Consider the following 19,045-nt stretch of genomic DNA (forward strand, 5'->3'; position numbering starts at 1 on the left):
TAGTATATTATAGTATAAGTATTACTTATAGCATATCTTATAGTTTTACTATAATAATTTTATATATGGTCATTTACCTTAGCTTAGTATTATATATTTATATAAAGGATTATATCTTTACTACCTGTATAATAATTGTTTCCTTTACTATATTTATTTATTTTATATACTAATAAATCTATGGTAACTCTATCTCCTTATTTTTATAAATAATAATATATATACCTACTTACCTTTTCCTTTTTACCTTCTCCCTTTTATTTACCTATAGTTACCTTTATATCCTTTTAAAATATTATTTTATTTCACTACCTCTTACTTTCTCCTTAGTATTTCCAAATACTATGCTATATAATCCTATTACCCTAAGGAGGAGAGGTCAGCCCCTAAAAGCCTTGTCTTCTAGGAGAAGACATCATACCTAGAACAAAGCACTTGATCCTAATGATACACCTACAAAAAGGTCTCAGGGAAGGCCACAGAAACACCCCCTCCCAATCCAACCCATTCCTCCCCAACACAGATTCAGAAGATGAGGATTTCACAACATCTCCAGACCATATCACTGTCACCTGTCGACCCTTTACAGAACATATGGTTTGATTCACTATAAAAGCATAGCTAGACTAATTCCATAAGGACTCAAGACCAAGAGTAAATGGTTTTCCCTTAGTAATCCCTTTGATAGTTTTTGTAATAATTCAAAAAAAAATCTTACTAAAAGTTGTTTGCTTTATTTTCTTTACTATAAGTTATCTATTTTATAATATAGCATAGGAGCTGTCTTTTTATATAATAGCAGATTATTATACCTCAGAGCTCCATAGTATTGCTATATGATGGTCTACCTATACTACTACTACATGTACATTAGATCCCATAGCTAGTTCCATCACTAGTCAATCTAATTCAGACATCCAGCACTCAACACTTAGTCATTGTTTTGCCTATTAAGGCTTGAGATGGCTTTGCCATAGTGATTCCTTGCCAGACTGCATCATACCTAGCACTAGTTCAACCTGGGCTCAGCATATGCTAACTAGGCCCAGCTCTAACCAGGCCCAACTTTTTTCTAACTGGGCTCAACTGTAAGCCCAATTAAGATCCAATAGACTTACAAGGCAGTATAATCTCTTTGCAAGGAGGTAGTAAAGGTATGGCTGATTTGGCTTTGTAGATGGTTTTGAGCTCAGAGTATTTAGGCTTATAAAGGGTCCTAGTAATTTCCCTTATGAGTTCTTAGGTAGTTGGGATCCTACTCTAGATCCTATATAAGAGCTTCTATAAGCCATAATTATAACTAGATAGACCAGCCCTGAACTAAGTAATAAAATTATATAAGGGTAAGTAGAGCTAGTATAAATAATCTATAACTTATAAAATAAGGCTTAAGTTAAAGGATGGTTCATAAGAGGTATGACTTCTCTAAGGTAAGGTACAGCTAGATATACAAGATTGTTGCAGCCCTCTTCATAAGGGACTCAGACTACATTTATAGTTCTATATGGTGTCCTTGGCTAAGTTCTTGGCATCCTTCGGTTCGCATGTGCTTACATAAGCAGATCCTTACAAATAACAACAACTACCACTACCACCTTACAGCCACCCTTACAGCCACCCTATCTTTCCATTGATCACATACATTTTTTTTTTTAAAAAAAATGAAACCAAAATGAAAATGCTCTAATGATTGGTCGGTGTGTCCAAGTGGTCTAAGGTGACAGTTTAGAAAGCTGTTGGGTTCGCCCGCATAGGTTCGAATCCTGTCGCTGACGGTCATTTTTTACCTGTCAACTACGTCTATTTATCATAACAGAAGACTGAGTGAGGCATAGTAATGCTGGTATGGCCCATGAGTGTGATACTTTCATACAGTTTACCAAAAGTATATAAAGATGGTAAATTTTAATAGTTATATGTCACTTCACTCTGAATTTTCTGACTTAATTCTGGTATCATGTGCGTGTTTTACTGCTGCAATTTGATCTATCAATGGCCTGTTAAGTAGAGCTTGCTGGGCTGCTTCATCTCCCGCAATCGCTTTACTGGGGCCATGGCCAGATCCCAAGTGTTGATTATTCCACCCCCATCCTGTGAGATATACACCGATGAAAAATGTTTGCATACCACCTTTCATCTGCTTTGGTGGCTTTTCTTCAACATACTTAAGCTTAATCCCTTTGCCCATAATCTTCTTTGCCAGAAGTTCCTTCGACTTGAGCGTTTGTGGCGTCTGCTTTACTTCTGAAAGCTTAGGCCCCCACAACTGCACCAACCAGCTTTCAGCGGCCTGATAACCATTTACTGGATCCGATAATATAACAGCAGCAACATAGGCTTCGAAAACGTCTGCTTTGGTTTTCATCCATCGCTTGGGTTGACTTTGAAGATCCTGTGGCACGGCAACTTTCTTGTCAAAACCATACAAGGTTGCATAATGAGCGAGAGTTTCATTTTTGACCAAGTCTTCGCGGACTTGCGACATACGCCCGGAAGAAAGGTTGGGAAAACGGTCCCAAATAAGCTTAGTCGCAATTGTTTCCATATAGGCATCACCAAGGATTTCTAGCCTGTCATAGCTGGTTTCACTTGATGATTCTGCATCACAATTACTGACCACGCCCGGATGTGTGAACACGGCTTGCTCGAGCGACGCGTTGAGAACTGGAGGAAGATGAGGTAGGTTAGATATGTCGGTTGTCGCCAGGGCGTCATTGCAAGTCTTTGTAGAGGCAATAGAACGATCTGAAACCCGAGATATGGTGGCTTGAATAATGGCTTCGTGCAACTGTCTTGCTGCCTTTACGATGTCGGAACCACCAGCTTCACCAAGATAATCTCGAAGCGACTCTGGATCATTCAGGAGCTCCCCAGAGAGCTTCTGCAACTGTGCAAGAAGATCCTTAATTTGATTTCGAGGAGCTTGACCATTGGAGAGTAAACCAACGCCTTTTATGCTGGCTGCATTGCGATCATCCTGAATTGATCAGACAGTGAGTTCCAACATTAGGACATCGGCAGACTATACTCACCTTGACTCTCTTTTGATCACTAGCTGAGATATCATTGGAGTCGACTTGCGGACGACTTCTCTTAGACCCCATATTCACAGAAAGTAACACAGAAAGAGATTATAATGTCATTTCAAACGGGAATTTCTTATGGGAAGTAACGTAATGGATTATGTGCATTGCCGTGGTTGACGTCTCCCACCTAAATAAATCACGTGATAATTCTATAATGTTTTCTTGCAGAGCCTCCAGAAGACCGCGGAAGTTGACTTGACCAAACCCGGGGCTACGGGATTCCACACTCCTTTCTATCATGGCAACATCAAAGTCTCGAATACTGGATCTTGTGAAGGTTTGCTCAATACGCTCCTTGAACAATTCTGCTCAGAAGGCATTACTAAGATTGGTTTTTACCAGGCTCAATGTCGGATTTTCTCTATGACTTTCAATCCACAGCGCCTGCGGCTGGGGAATAAGATTTTGCGACAACGATTGCGTGGACCAGCCCTTGCTGCATGGTATCCCAGGAAGACTGTCTCATTTCGTGACCTACAAGAGACTTATCGGCCCCTGGGACTTACGATTTTTGATGAAGCGGAAGATGACCGAGAGGAAGCAATTCAAATGTATGGAGAAAGCGTTGTAACATTTATGCACAGCATACTGATGATCAATTATCTAGTGCGAAGTTACGGGGGAAGGGCAGGCCAAAAAAGAAGAGAACAGCAGCAGGTACTTGTTTTCCAATACCCAAGTTGATAAGGATCTTTCATTCTAACTCCAACGCTCTTTTAAGAATCGAGATCAGCCAAGAAGAAGAAATGAAGGACGACACAATGTCACCAGCATACCATTTCAACTATGTGATCGATATTCACATATCATGGTGTAGAGCACTGGGGGGAACTGTCGACGGTTCACTGGAGACTGGAATACGATTTCGCTGCAGCTCATATCTGGCATTCAATCTCATATTCTATTTTCTCCCCACAAATAAAACACTGTATTTTATGAATCGAATCTTGTTCAGTGATAGCAGGACACTCATAGCCTAGGTAGAGACTGTACTGTAGGTACTTTGTTGTTAATACAAAGTCACGTGATTTTGACCAGAACTGACGTGGACACTCATCGAAATGAACATCCTCGTAACCACCTATATCAAAACGGCGCCTTTGATTCAGCCTGGTTAATGATTCCCTAATCATTACTCGCTACCATCCTTTCCAACCAAAGCAGCCATCAGCAACTAATACCGTATCATTGTAGCATACTATCCAGCCATCTTGCACAATATGCCTGCTGTTGCGCCAAAGCTCACCAAAAATCAGCTCAAGCGAGCAAGAAGAAAGGCCAGAAGAAATGCTGTAAGTTTAGGCTACTTTACATACTGAAGGTAACATGCGCTGACAAGGTTCACAGGCTGCAGCTGAGTCGAAGGACAGTCTGTCTGAAAGCGAGTCCAACAAGCCTGAAACATCTCTATCCAAACCTGACACGGACGAACATCACTCAATGCCGAGTCTAAACACAGATGATAAGCTATGGGAAATGTACAAGGATGTTATTGGCAAATTTGAACCAGGGGATGGAGACACCTTGGATAAAGAGCCCGAGAAGCCTCAGGTCTATTTTGACGATGACGACGAAATCCCAGATGAACAGGAGGAGAACGAGCCAAAGTTATCTAAGAAAAAGCGAAAGGAAATGAATAAGATATCGGTGGCAGAATTAAAGGCCCTGGTTCGAAAGCCCGAAATAGTTGAGTGGACAGACACGTCAGCGTCAGACCCACGGCTTCTCGTCCATATCAAGGCATATAGGAACGTAGTTCCCGTGCCTGCTCACTGGGCATTGAAGCGAGAATATCTTTCCTCCAAGCGTGGCGTGGAGAAGCCGCCATTTGCTCTCCCGAAATTCATCCAAGAGACCGGCATTTCAGAAATGCGCGATGCGGCTCTGGAGAAACAAGAACAAGCGACTTTAAAACAGAAGCAAAGAGAGCGGGTTCAGCCCAAGATGGGCAGACTAGATATCGACTATCAAAAGCTCTATGAGGCTTTTTTTCGGTTCCAGACCAAGCCTGAACTGACCCGATATGGAGAGGTCTATTATGAGGGCAAGGAATATGAAACCAATCTTCGCCATTTGCGACCTGGCGAACTCAGCGATGAGTTGAAGGAGGCGCTCAATATCCCACCGGGGGCACCTCCACCTTGGCTGATTAATATGCAAAGGTTCGGCCCTCCCCCTTCCTATCCTGCACTCAAAATTCCGGGCCTCAATGCGCCACCACCGCCTGGTGCATCGTGGGGGTTTCACCCCGGTGGATATGGAAAACCCCCAGTCGACGAGCACAACAGGCCTCTCTATGGTGGCGACATTTTTGGTGTACTGCAGACTCAGCAAAATGTGCAACAAGGAGAGCCTGTTGAGAAGGATCTCTGGGGTGAGCTGCAGCCACCTGAGGAGGAATCAGAAGAGGAAAGTGAAGAGGAAGAAGAAGCCGACGAAGAGGATATTGGTGAAGGTTTGCAGACGCCTAGCGGTCTGGAAACCCCGAGTGGTATCGTGTCTACGGTGCCTTCTGAGTTTGGAACGGCAGAGAGTGTTGCTGGGGAGTTCGACGTCCGCAAACATCATCGGGGAACGGAAACCGAGGAGTCTACGCAGCCCAAGACCGCCTATCAAGTAATTCCAGAGCAGAGATCTCGAGTGCAAGGATTTTTCGGCGGTGATAGAGTGTATGATCTCAAGGCTGTTGAGAGCAATATTCCAGTCCTTGGAGCTGATGAGCACACCCGCAAACGGAAGAAGCCCGGCGATGTTGACGTGTCAATGGATCCCGACATGTTGCAGAGTCATGATGGAATTAGCAAGGAGCAGTTGCGGAGTTTATACGATCAAGAGAGACAGCAGGAACATTCGAACTGGGGTTTCCAGGAAGACCTCAGCGATATGATTGCAAATGAGAGTCGCAAAAGGCTTCGAAAAGAGGAAGAAAAACGCAGTAGGCGCTGATATGGCCATTGCCAGGGGTCGCGTGATGGATTGGAAGAAATATAAAGGCGTTCTTTTGCTTCATTTCATTATTTTTGTACTCTTTGATGTATTCTACGCACAATCATCTAGGATCTATAGCACTCGTCCTGAAATCGAGGTCACGTTTGCTGTTTGGAGCTTCAAGACTTTAATACTGGCATTAGGTACTAGGGTAGAAAATTTATCCGATGGTCTTGAGATCCTCTATACTCTCTAACTTAGCAGGGCCTTGTCTTAATGTATTACCAAGCTATAGAGTTTTGGAAGGAAAATTTGAGATAGATAACCTGCTGCTTTCAGTCTACGGAGTACCTAGGTAGGTAATATTCCGTACTTAGTCTACTACCTGGTACGGTAGGTGCCTCCAGTGGAGGGCTTGTTCTCCAAGATACTAGTGTGACACGATTGGTTTAGCGCCAGACTGATGCAGTCCAGGGCCCACTTGATGATCACCTAATCCATAAATGGTTAAGTCGAACCTTCAATCTTCAGATTCTCCACGTCATGGTATGGAGTGCTGTGATATATTATTGTCTGTCCCTTTGTTGTTGCCGATGCTAGCTAGAGTTATCGGTCACCTTTCCACACTTATCGAGTGTGTTCCTCGCATAATTTATCCAGTCCCAGGTCCTTTTGCAATATGATAATGGATCGCGATCGTGGTAGAAGGTTTGTCTCTTTTTTCAATCTGCTGAATCTTATTATTTGACGAACGCTAACGTGATTTCACGTATTAGATTCGAGGATCGTCACCGTGGAGAGAGCTATCGCCCATCAGAAAGAACAGGTCGCTCACGTTCTCGCAGCCATGCTAGGCGTGCTCGGTCTCCGCCTCGCAATCGATCTCCTCGTCCCGTCGCTGATACATGGGTACCGCATAACAACCGTCATTCAAATAGAGTACGGAGTCGATCACCGGTGTCTTCTCGCCGTGCTTCTCGCAGCCCTCCTTATCGCCCATATCGAAGAGCACGTTCACCTTTGGGACAGGATTTACCAAGACGAGACCGGCCAAAATCTCCTCTCGGGTCCTCTTGGCGCTCTAGATCTCCATATCGTCAGCGATCTCCACGAGCATCTTACTCCACGACCTCTTCTTCAAGACCTTTCCGCGAACAGTCACGAACCAGATATTTATCCAGGTCTCCCAAAAGAGATCAAATTTCTCCACCTCCACCGCAGAAGTACCAGAGAGCTTCGTCGCCTCGAAGGCAAAGCACTATTCACGAAAATGAATCCAATAGCACTTTTCAGAGTCGTTCACGGAGTCCAATCCGTCGTGAGGCATATTCCAAACACTATCCGGACAGCATATCCAGGAGACGTACACCATCGCCTGCGCAGCTAGCTTCGTCTGCACATGCTTCTGCTCAGGGTTCTGCATCTACGTCGCGACGATCCTCCCCTCCTACTCATCCCGATAGGCTCAATATGACTCCATTAGAGCCACGAAGTCGATCACCCGTCAACCCCTCTAGTCTTTCACAACCTGAGCCTAGGTCTTCTGTTCAAGAAAAATCTCATATTCGAGTTCCAACTTCTCCTCTGCGCGATGAGATGAAGATCTCCCCCTTCAGTGAAAAGGAACAGGCTTCTGCGGAAAGTTCAGAGAAGAGCCGAGTTTCGGATTCTAATGCAGCGCTGCAGACTGAATCTCCGCAATTGTCCGCTGGGCCGTTACCCTCACATGAACAGCAGCAACCGAAAAGCAGTTCGCGCAACTATACCACGTCGCAGGACACGCCATCCGCTTCGGTTCCATCGAACGGACATGCGTCCGCGTCTATACAGAACCGTGGGTCCAATATCTCTTTGCTTTCTGCTCCAACAAGGCCGCGCGGAGGGCCAAGTTTTAACCACCGAGATTCTCCTTGGGCTGGCAACGCTACGGCACGTCGAGGACCTGGACCATCTGGTCATCATGGGCCTCCACTAGGGCCTCGAAGTAGTTTTCTGCAGGCGCCGCCTAGTCATGATCCGCATCGTCATTCTTCTTATCGGCAGAATATTAGTACCCCTCCCACATATTCCCGCAGTCAACGAGTCGTCAATCATCTTTCAGGACTCCCTGCTATCACAGCAGGTGGTAAAATATTGCCTTCAATATTGGATCCTATAACAGAGAGGCGACTTGCACAACTGGAAGCTGACAAGGAGAAGTTGCTTGAGCAAGTTACAGAAAAACAGCAGCTAAAGAGGATAGGCCTGAAAGACTGGGACAGACTGGAAAGAGAAAGCACGACAAATGCACTAAAGAGCGAACTTGCCGAAGGTCATCTCCAACGGATGGCCGAAGGTGAGAGTCTGGAAGGAAGTACTGCATTCTAGGTTATGAACGTGCTGTACTGTGCAGTCCATCTGCCTCAGATGGGCAGCTCTGTCATTAGTATTAAACAGTCTTGTTATTTATTATTATTTATGATGTACCCGTGTTGATCCAAGACACTGCGCCTATTAGTTCATGCGTCAAAGTTTTCCTTAAGATACAACCACCAAATGTTCTACGGAGTAGAGATGCAAAGCATTGAGAACTCCTGTAGAGGGGCAAAAAGATTTTTTGGCATTAGCCGTTGCTGCCTCAGGCTTTCAAAATGTGGGAGCATTTAGCGTGTGCAAAAATGGTGGAATCTTGGCACCTAAACTCGCAGAAAATTGTAACTTTTGTATGCAAATTTTTTGACTTTAAACATAAATCATAAGCTCAATATTAGGGTTTTCGAAAAAATAAAAACAAATTTCTAGAGAGAATAGTATAAAGAATATATATATCTTTTTAAAAAATTAAAAAGCTTTAGTTTTCAAATTACCATATAAATTTAAAATTTGCTTATTTTTGAATTTTAAAGTAGTATATATATCTTTATAGTATTATCTCTAGAAATCTTTTTTATTTTTTTTTAGAAAAACCCTAATATTGGGCTCATAATTCATATCTGAAGTCAAAAAATTCGCATACAAAAGTTACAATTTTCTGCGAGTTTAGGTGCCAAGATTCCACCATTTTTGCACACGCTAAATACGCCAATACAAGTTGAGTTTAGGATGCTTTTTGCTGTGGGGCTTAGCAGCGCGCGTTGATGTTCTCGCGTCTTTGCTGGTTCGCTTTCTTAAAAGGCTGCGTGTCAACAAGTCTTTCCGTCCCTTCCAAGAAAGAGGGTAAACTTCAGGCTTCTTACTGGATAAGCAACCTTCCTGCGACGAGTTCATGGGATTACGTCTTAACCGAATTGCAGATTTGGGGACAAGGTCTTTCTACTTCTATAATTAATCTGGGTGGTTACATCGTATTTCTGTCCCAGTCTTTCGACTATCACCATGAATATCTTCAGGCTTTTAGGTAGGCTATTGTCAATCTCGGCGTCTGTACAATATCGACAGCTGAGTCCTGCACTCATGGAAATGGTGAGCTGATTTGCATGAATCTAGCGGACTTTTCCCATTTAACATCCATTTTTATACTTCTTCATAAAATGAAGTCGTCTAGTGTAAGTACAGTGCCTGGCTCTGTTAATGGTTCTCAACTCTCTAATCAGACTGATAGAGCTGTTCTGGCTTGTCTTTCAAATCACAGGTTTTATATTTGATAGTTTTCGTAACACGATATCTAGGTTAGCCTCTACTCCTCATGTATATTTCTTCTCAGTGCTTATCTCTGTGCCACTACAGACCTCTTTTGGACGTTCACGGACTCTGCCTACAACACCATATTTAAAATCCTCTTCATCGCGTCTTCGACATATACTATCTATCTCATGCTCAATGACTATAAGCCTACTCACGACCCCAACATCGATACCTTCAAGGTTCAATACCTTCTTGGTTTCAGTGCGCTGTTAGCGGTTTTGTTTCCGCAGCAATATTCTATCTCTGAAGTGAGCTTTCACAGGACCTGCTCTCTCAGATCGCGAAGGCCAGTCTGAACTCTGACCTTTGACAGATTCTCTGGACGTTTTCTATCTGGCTCGAGTCCGTCGCTATCCTTCCCCAGTTGTTCATGCTGCAACGCACCGGCGAGGCAGATACTATCACGACACATTATCTCTTTGCACTGGGGCTTTACCGAGCGCTTTACATTCCGAACTGGATCTATCGGTACTTCACCGAGAACTACTTTCATGCCATTCCAGTCATTGCAGGTATCATCCAGACCATACTCTATTCGGACTTCTTCTATATCTACTACACGAAGTATGTGAACCCCATCGCTTCTCTTTTAGGCCCTCTTTACTTACCAAATTCAGAGTTATGAAAGGGAAGAAATTCACACTTCCAGTGTGAAAACAACTCGGAGAGTTGGTGTCGAGGGAACCGTCCTATCCAACTGGACGCAAATCTTTATATGTATTTTCTGTCGCGAAAAACTCGGGGTTATCACCTTATAGTATGTGTATTAATATTTGTCACGACTTTCAAACGACCATAGATTATGCCGGGCCTTTCGGTTTCTAATATAGAAATCAGGATGTGCAATAACTCTATTTTTTCTTTGGCTTTGTGCGTTGCGTCCCACACGACTTTAGTAGGAAGCTTCGCCCGCGCAACCTGAGCGATCTTGAGCTCTAGGGTTGCTTCATTTGACCAATTGTCATTGCAAGGAAACAAGCAGGCAAGCAATTTGTGCGATTGAATTGATGATATGATAACCAACTGCATGGGCCCGCTTCATTGCTGTAGCCATTTTCAAACAGATTGGAGGTTATCGACCGACTAGCCTTGTGATGAGTGCTTTTCGTCTCGAGCATATTATTATGTGTCTCTACTGTATGGTTATGTTTTCTCTGCAGGGCAAGGGACGTTTCAGGTTCTATTGTTGCAACGATATTCTTGGACATTTAGAATACATGTCTCTCGGCCAGAAGAATATGCGTCAACTGGATGATGAATGGGGGGCGCAAATATGTATATGTACAGTACAGGGGCCTGAATTAGAGAGCTAATCTTCCTGTGGTTCTGTAAGAGCAGTGTAATAGATAGATTTCCTCGTCAGAGGCCGGGCGTTGTCCTCAGCCTTGTTGTTCCATTTGCCAACATTCGTGTGCAGAGTAGATAATGTAGTGATTTCCATTTCCCCGATCTTCCATCCAGGACAATACAGTAAGGGACATAGGTACGGAACCCGCCTGGAAAGTATCCATTGTAGATAATAAAAATCATACCTACAGTACCATGTATAGGTACACCCCAGGGGCAAAAGTCCCTGACTACCATAGACCAAGTATTTTCTCAGTCGAGCGAAGCCAGACCTGTGAGGCTTGATGTTATTAATAAATAAAAAGTAAAATGAACATGGAGACAACAAATAATACCATCAGATATGACACAGCCTTCCGCATTGGGTAAGTAAGAAGTGACCTGAGCAGCAAAGCATATTCTGTAGACAAAACCATCAATCTGTCAACACTGGTATGACCTTCTTTGAACCAGTGTGTTTTTTCCCCGTTATATACATATAATATAAACAAGTGCCCTCTCTATGTTTAAGCCTAAACACTAGAATAGAGAAGAGAAGGGAAACCGTTTATTCTGAACGATATCCATCCTTATGTATGTGCCTCCATACATACATACGTGCGAGCACATAGATATCTATCTCATTTTCTCATTTTTCGGCCATTTCACGGATGTAAATAAAGCAGCTGAAACGAAGTGATATCGTCAAGGAGAATCTCTGTAAGAAAACAACTTCCACTCATCCATATTGCATAACCAGCATCCATTGAAGGACTGAGCATACAAGCCCAAATTCATGAAATCTGCTCATCCCTAATAATATAAACGAGAGGCAGATATATACATTAGGGAGAGAATACACATTGGAAAGGAATTATATGAATTGGTGGAAGAGATGTACCAGTGAGGGAGGCACACATTGGCAAGGGATATGGCAAGGAGCATGGCAAGATACACAACAAACAGTAGGAAATACTTCATCAGTATGGTATATTGGCAAGAAACATATGTAGTATAAAGACAAAATAGCGTGGGCTAGCTGCCCAAGGTCTCCAGCATAAAAGCATTAATTTTTCTAATGAAAAGCTTTTTATTCCGCACATAGAACAATAATTAACCAAAAGAGTAAGTGGTTTTAGGGTTTGGCCATAAGAGCTTTTAAAATATAATCACTTGACTTTACGACCCCCTTTTCACCACCCTTCAAGTTGACTGAGTGAAGCGAAGCGGGGGGTTATAAGGCCAGTGACTCCAAGGAACAAGAAGGAAAAAAAAGATCCCGAGTTACTTATACCAGACAAAGGTAAAAAGCAGAACGTGTAACATGTAACAAGGCAGACAGAGATTATCAATCACATCTGGAACCTTGATAATATAACCCGGAGTACATGTATTGTAATAATCTCTGTTTCAAGTTGCACCCATAAAAGAGGGGAGAAAAAAAAAGGAAGAAGAAGGGGTGTCTTTGACCTCATATGACGAGTTCTAAAACTCTTCTCATGTAAAAAAATGGCAAAAGTGATATCCCCTAAGTATAGTATTCAAACATACACAAACCGTTAATAGCCATGATACCGAGTACTTCCATGATGCGCGCGCATGTATCCAGAACTGTAATTGACCTGAGTGGAAGAAGAAGCCGGCGTGTCCTCCACCAAAGAATTTGATGATGTCGATGACGAAACATCTGCGAGCAGACCCGCTGGTGGTATAGTGAGAGGATTGAACGGCCTGGAGCTTAGGTTCAAGTGGCTATGGAGATGGGCAGGACTCTCTGTCCAGCCACCGTCGCTGTGACCGTGGGCGTAGCCATTTGCGTGTGACCTGTCCGAAGGACTGGTAAGAGTATATGCCGACTTCCGTCTATACGTAGGAGGATGATGAGGAGGTGGCGATGAGAAGAGCTTCGGTGAATGCAGGGTTGGCTCAAGGCGAGGCGAACCTCTTCGCGAATCAGGGGGTGTCAAATGCAACCCTCCACGACGAGCCTGACATGTTGGACATATCTTGACAAAGCGGGAGATGAGCTCTTTAGGCACCCTATAAATTTTGCCGTCAGAGAGACGTCAAACAAATATAGGAGGAGACATGAGACGAGACAAAGTTAACAAAAGGCAGTAACATAACTAAGTGTTAGTGCAAGTGGATCGAAATTCGTATGCTATCACAAAACAAAAAACCCTTACCACGAGTATATCTGACGGACTTGAGCTGAGGTTTTGTCTCTTCCGCCATGCTGACACTGTTGATGTGCCTTAGTTAGGATCTTGAAGAGCTTTTCTCGAATGGCAACCGGTTTTCCTTCATGACAGATCAACTTTTCGGACTAAGACAAGGTCAGATGACGCGCAGTTTCTTCTGTATGTTTTGACACGTACATCTGGTGTTCGACCATCGTCTGGTTGAAGTTTGAACATCTTTTTGACCCAGAACCTAAGCAATGAAGTCAGCGCCATTCACAGACTCAGACAAGACCTGATTTCCCAGAAGGTTATACAGGTCAATCCATTCGAAAAATGAATGCATGAGGGTGACATCACACCTGAACTGAGCCGATTCAACGGCGGTATCTTTTGGATCCACTAGCACAGTCCTGATGTTGCGTGCTCTTTTGGCATGGATCAATGCCTTATCCTGTTTCTTGACGGATAAATCATTGACATAGCTAGATGATCATCTTGTAAGCAAATGAGTGGCCATGGGGAAACAGGAATCCTCAGATATGACGATAAGAAAGACTAGTCACCTTTTCATAAGTTGGTCAAATTCTCGGACATCTGGAAACCCTTCCAACGGAGGTATGACTGGCTCGGACAGCATGGTATCTTCATTTGGAGACTCTTGATTTTCAACCTCAGTTGCAGGGAACATGTCACATATTGAAATCAACCGTGTTGCATCCGGATATCTCGAAGAAGTCATGCATCGCTGTTGCCGATACGATGAATCTTGAACATGGTTCTGATGTGGTGGTGATACTTGACCGAGAGGAGAACGCATTTCGGAGCTTTGCGCGCCGACTGTAGTCGACTGACCATAACATGGAGCGTACTGAGGCGCATAGGAGCCGAAAGGGTGGTGCAAGATGCCGTATGGATTTGGGGTATGATAGCCAAACTCATGCGCACCTGAACCTTCATAGCATTCCGCCATTGGGATCTGATGATCGGTAGCGTAACTGTTGTGTTCGTGGGCGTTGCGTCTCTTATAACCATTCATAATGACACAGAAAGATTGTTTTCACGAGGCGAACCAGATTCAACGAGCGCATTGAATAAAATGTAAACAGATCTCCACGAAAAAGGGGGAAATGGCGGCAACTGTCTCTCGCAATGAGGTAAAGACTCTTCTTTATTCAGGTCACTGCTCCCGGAATGCCAAAGAATTGTAGCTGGAGTGGAATGGCAATTAATGAGTGATAGAAACGAAAAGACAAGAAAGGAAGGAACTCTTGTTCTCTTTAGCAGTTCGAAAAAGAAATACAATGACGTACGCCAGTTTTTCCCCCCCAAAATTTCCCTTTTCTTCTTTCCTTTTGTAATACCTCAATGCCCAGTTAGAATGCCAGGGCAATGGAACTTGTTCTTGCGTCAGAGCGAGGCTAAATTGAAAGCACAGAGGATGATAGTCCGCCCAAGAAAGGAACACAAGGGCCAGGTCGAGAAGAATGGCTTTAAATAGGGCCGGGGAATAGATATAACGCCGTATGTATGATGTGTTGTAGAATCATATATTACTGGCATGATGAGAGAAGAACAACACGGAACGATTGAACCCTGACGTGCAGGAAACCAGGGGCATTTGGCAAACAAAGAAGCATAGAGAAGGGACCCTTGTTAAACAAGGCGAAGATATGTAGCGGCAGGATGCTCCTGTAAGGTACGCAAGCTGCTTCTCCAGTCCATTCGTGAGAAGCAACTATGGTTGTGGGAGCCACATGGTTTTGAATATTTCCAGGAGCTGGCCTGGTCGATTCACCCAAACCATGGCTGGCTCCAATATCTGAATTTCAAGGCGTTAGTAATGAGAGGCACGAACTCGGCCTGAAGGCGTCCGGGACAAGCCTTGCCTGACATGGTCCTCTTGTTCGTCTTATCTGTGTATGGCAGGGAACAGTTCGAGGTATCGAGAGCCAGCACTCGTACCGACAGTAGAAGCCCAATGAGAGCAAGGCGCTTTTGGAGCTTTCGTCACGTCTCACCACGATGGTCCTCTGAAGTGGAAGACACTTAGGACCGTCTTCACGGAGCCACGTTGATAGCCTCTAATGCCTGTCTTCATTACCGCCGAGGTTGAGATGGACCAATGGTGGAAGAGTGTTGACGCCGGTGCATATGGAACGCCAGCACTGCCAACCAGGGTAATAATGCGTGTGCCACAACTTAACGCCCGATGTTTTGATCAGCAGGACAAGCGTCATGTCAACCTTCGAATCGTACTGACGTGCCTGTTCCTCACAGTCCCTCACGGATGATTGGATGAGGAAGTTGCTGTCAAGTCAACGCAGACATCTGGCCAAAAGCCCTGGTCGGAGTACCACAGGCTACTGCAAAAAAATGAACATCTTTCTCCATGATATTCTGGCTTTCCAGTCTGTTGCTTCCCTTGGAGTCCGAGTTAAGCATCTGGGCGTGTGAGCTGCTGGAGATCTCTAAACCCCTGCCACGCCGAAAGAGTCCTCCAGGTGTCACGTTCCAACACATCCATCCCCTGTCTCGTGTGACGTATGCATGTAGAATAGATGCGCTAGACATGGGGGATGCCGGTATTGGATTCAAGAACAATAGTCGGTTAAGCTCATCAACCCCAAGGAAGCGATCTCTTATCCCTCACGGACGGGTTGTGATCATTCTTTGCTCATGCGCGAGCCAGCTGCCTGAGTATCTATTCAGTTCGCATTCTTGACCACGTTTGGCTGCGTTCATCCCGCGCTCGGAGGGCCGAAGAGCCTGCTCCTATACATCTGTAACTACTTGCAATTAGCCCGTGTAGACCGTCTTATCTACCACTACATTCGAGATCCCTTTACCTTGGCTTTTGCGCAGATGCGGATTGCTACCCAACTGGATGATTCAAGGTACTGCAGACTGTTTGACAAATAGAATGCCACCACGCTAGGATATTGGCATTCGGGTCTGTTCAATATTTGTAGTGTGAATCTTTTCCAATTATTATGTCCCACCCATGTCTGAGACTCGTTGCGCTCTCAACGTGGATTGTGTTGAGATGTATGGCGTTTTATGTATTTATTTCAGTGCCTGACGGTGGCTCTGCATGTTAATGCCAGAATCCAATTATTAAGCTCTGGTCCAATAGACATTGTTAGAACTGGTATTGCATATTGCTCTAGAACAGCAGGCATAGTATTCCCCACAACGTGATCTGAGAAACGGATCGTTTATAGCTCTTGATTTATTCTGTTGAGATCCTGGACAGACCAGGGAAGACCTCAGCAAATTGATCCCGAACCGTCGCTATCTGGATAGCCAGCCGCAGTTCCTAGTGCTCCGAGTGGGGTAATGGCTGCGATACTGTGTATATGGCGGCCATGTCGCAGCTCAGATTGAATCTCTTTTCTTCCTTTCTTCCTTCTATCCTACCTGGTTCTTGGGTCGAGTGGGAGTTGTTAGTTTCGCAGGGGACAAAAATGGGCGAACTCCTGGATCTCGGTTGGCTAGCGAGGCTTAGGCTTCACTTTTGTGGACCCTGTGCATCTTGTTGATTCGTTGGTCTTATCGGCGATGCTGTATGTTTCCGACGGGAACTGTCGATGGGCTTCGGCGGACCTACAAGTAGCAGAACTAAATAGGATTTAGTGACATTCTCGTCGAATGAAAGAAATATCAGTATCATAAATATTGATATGTTTGGCTGGGTGCAAGAGTAAGGTTCCTCCAAGAGTGTCTCTTGTGTACATACATGCATACAATGTCATTTTGCCATAGGCACGATTTGCCAGGTTCGTGAAGATATGTATAATGATAAGATAAAAGCTACGTATTAAACAATGAATTAAACTGATAGAAGACATACCTTCAATACAAGACTAGTACTATTATGGTAATAACTTCTGCATGACTGGCCAGGCTTGAACCATCCTCCTTGTTGAATTTTGTTGAGATTACAAATTCGATTCTGTTATTGGTGCCATTTAGCTAGCTACTTTGTCGTACATGTAATTGAACCTATATTCATATGAGTTAGTGATTCCCTTAGATCTTAGGAAGCCCTAAGGCATGATATACCTTACTTCCCTTCCCCAATCTCCTTGTCCTTTTCGAGCCTTAATTAAAGGACAGACAATATCTTGTGGTGCAGCCTTTAACAACAGGAAAAAAAAACTGTTGATGGTTGCCCTGGTATGGATATTTTTGATTTTGTTGCCGAGGCCATTATACATTGCACAGACGAGGCCATAGATACATTCTCTAGATCGAATCACCTAGTGTCCAGGTGAGAAAAGCTTGGTCGAGAAGGCAGAATCGGCAAGGACTCCTGCAGGTAGGTTCGGCAGGCTACTGTGAGCCTGTTACGAACTTACGGAGTACAGCACTGCTAGACGTCACCCCGGCTAGGTAATAATACTGACAAAGAAGGACAGTCCCTTGTTTGTGGATTCGGTGTTCAGTTTTCGATACCCTGTTCTTCCAGGACAACTGTCATTAGCTGCATACCTAAATACGTATGTCGTCTACTGACCTCTCTAGCCGTCAATCGGCTCGGAAATTGTTCAGATTCATGCAATTACGATGCGAATTAGTTTTTTTTTTTGCATACGGTGTATGTACTGTACAGTAGATACATGCCTCAATACATCTCAACGCAATATGCTCAAAACTAGTAGAATAAATCTTGTGATGACCGTTCTGCTCGATCAAGACGACGGTTTATTAATACTTGATCGTGAGGACCTACTGTATGCATTGCACATGGATCAAAGAGCCAGCACACCTAGCATGGATTAGCCGCACATCGGTACTCCGAAGCCGATCAGGTTGAAGTATGTTGTCAACTCACCGGGGTAGGCAAGTTTCCTTAGACATTATCCAGTTACACCAAGTGACCCAAGGGACCTTCGGGTCTTTCCTACCGGCAGGGCCCAGAATGTCTCTTTGCCGAACTGTACCTAGACTGGAGGCTAGTGCACTTGATCTTCTGCTGGGGGTCGTCGGATCTATAGGAAGTATCATGTCTCGCTGCAGGGATCTCACCGGTGAAACGGACTGTCCGGATTACCGTCTAATTGGACCATGCAACATCGCGCCTACCGTGTTAATTATACATGAAATACATCTACTTTGCATCAAACCAACCCTCTGCACTCCTGCCTTATGGAATGGTATTCACTGATCAGTCCCTGGCTACATCGGGTAAAGATCTTTTAGATCACTGGACGAGGTGACATGGAAGTTTCGTTCCCCCCTTCTCGATCAATTCCTCACCGTAAGTTACGCTTCATACTATGATGCTTCCCTGGTGACTTGACCGAAATTCTACTTCACAAGATCGAGGGTAATCTCTTGACTATTTGACCTTGTCTCCAACTTCTCTCTTCACTTGCTACCTTTGTCTGCAAGGGCGAGAGTATCAGAAAATAATCCAACAGAGACCTAAATTACAAACGTGTAGAAAAAAGATATTATTATTACATGATACAGTCACAATGTCAAGTCCACACAGAGGATCCAGGAAACCTGGAATCTTGACACAAATAGGAACCACAAGAAACAAGCTGAGATGCGATAGGCAAAGCAAAGCCGAAGCAAAGACTGCTAACACCGCCCAATGGAAAATCTGTTTTTTGTCATCACTCATCAGAGAATCCTGGGCGAACCAAGCGAAAAAGTCGTCATCCGCCTTGGTCACCGGGTATTCTCTTTCGTCGTTAACATTGTAAAAAAAAAGGACATAAAGGAGCAGAAGATTAGCCACTTTCCCGTCAAGGGCATGTACAATGGCGGCCATCTTCCTGTTTCTTCCTTTTCCTTACCTCTCGAACAAGTCATCAATGTAAAAAAAGGGGGTCGTAACAGTCATAAAAA

At 44.2% G+C, this 19,045-nt stretch overlaps 7 protein-coding genes and 1 non-coding gene across 8 annotated transcripts; 5 read left to right on the forward strand and 3 right to left on the reverse strand.

The window, feature by feature from the left end:
- Positions 1-1,693: 1,693 nt before the first annotated feature.
- On the forward strand, positions 1,694-1,775 carry VTN77DRAFT_t61. Its single transcript has one exon. It is a non-coding gene; the product is annotated as a tRNA-Ser (tRNA).
- A 149-nt stretch (positions 1,776-1,924) lies between these two features.
- Positions 1,925-3,104, reverse strand: VTN77DRAFT_3276 (uncharacterized protein; the record flags this gene model as incomplete). The annotated part of the gene is made up of 2 exons (XM_069419206.1): positions 1,925-2,977; positions 3,033-3,104. 2 exons carry the CDS (start codon positions 3,102-3,104, stop codon positions 1,925-1,927), a joined length of 1,125 nt encoding a protein of 374 aa, XP_069278545.1.
- A 220-nt stretch (positions 3,105-3,324) lies between these two features.
- On the forward strand, positions 3,325-3,836 carry VTN77DRAFT_3277 (mitochondrial 37S ribosomal protein mS33; the record flags this gene model as incomplete). The annotated part of the gene is made up of 4 exons (XM_069419207.1): positions 3,325-3,363; positions 3,429-3,637; positions 3,694-3,743; positions 3,808-3,836. The coding sequence occupies 4 exons, from the start codon at positions 3,325-3,327 to the stop codon at positions 3,834-3,836; spliced, it is 327 nt and encodes a 108-aa protein (XP_069278546.1).
- A 470-nt stretch (positions 3,837-4,306) lies between these two features.
- Positions 4,307-6,032, forward strand: VTN77DRAFT_3278 (uncharacterized protein; the record flags this gene model as incomplete). Its single annotated transcript, XM_069419208.1, has 2 exons — positions 4,307-4,378; positions 4,434-6,032. The coding sequence occupies 2 exons, from the start codon at positions 4,307-4,309 to the stop codon at positions 6,030-6,032; spliced, it is 1,671 nt and encodes a 556-aa protein (XP_069278547.1).
- A 661-nt stretch (positions 6,033-6,693) lies between these two features.
- On the forward strand, positions 6,694-8,381 carry VTN77DRAFT_3279 (uncharacterized protein; the record flags this gene model as incomplete). Its single annotated transcript, XM_069419209.1, has 2 exons — positions 6,694-6,722; positions 6,791-8,381. The coding sequence occupies 2 exons, from the start codon at positions 6,694-6,696 to the stop codon at positions 8,379-8,381; spliced, it is 1,620 nt and encodes a 539-aa protein (XP_069278548.1).
- Positions 8,382-9,368: 987 nt separating this feature from the next.
- Positions 9,369-10,331, forward strand: VTN77DRAFT_3280 (uncharacterized protein; the record flags this gene model as incomplete). Its single annotated transcript, XM_069419211.1, has 6 exons — positions 9,369-9,390; positions 9,480-9,538; positions 9,595-9,661; positions 9,720-9,925; positions 9,991-10,241; positions 10,295-10,331. 6 exons carry the CDS (start codon positions 9,369-9,371, stop codon positions 10,329-10,331), a joined length of 642 nt encoding a protein of 213 aa, XP_069278549.1.
- A 2,231-nt stretch (positions 10,332-12,562) lies between these two features.
- VTN77DRAFT_3281 (uncharacterized protein) lies at positions 12,563-14,222 on the reverse strand (the record flags this gene model as incomplete). Its single annotated transcript, XM_069419212.1, has 5 exons — positions 12,563-13,043; positions 13,190-13,329; positions 13,382-13,436; positions 13,546-13,668; positions 13,750-14,222. The coding sequence occupies 5 exons, from the start codon at positions 14,220-14,222 to the stop codon at positions 12,563-12,565; spliced, it is 1,272 nt and encodes a 423-aa protein (XP_069278550.1).
- Positions 14,223-14,736: 514 nt separating this feature from the next.
- On the reverse strand, positions 14,737-15,079 carry VTN77DRAFT_3282 (uncharacterized protein; the record flags this gene model as incomplete). Its single annotated transcript, XM_069419213.1, has 2 exons — positions 14,737-15,005; positions 15,073-15,079. 2 exons carry the CDS (start codon positions 15,077-15,079, stop codon positions 14,737-14,739), a joined length of 276 nt encoding a protein of 91 aa, XP_069278551.1.
- Between the last annotated feature and the right edge of the window lie 3,966 nt (positions 15,080-19,045).

Source organism: Rasamsonia byssochlamydoides (genome assembly GCF_041956645.1).
Source record: "Rasamsonia byssochlamydoides strain NRRL 3658 unplaced genomic scaffold VTN77scaffold_23, whole genome shotgun sequence".
NCBI lineage: Eukaryota > Fungi > Ascomycota > Eurotiomycetes > Eurotiales > Trichocomaceae > Rasamsonia > Rasamsonia byssochlamydoides.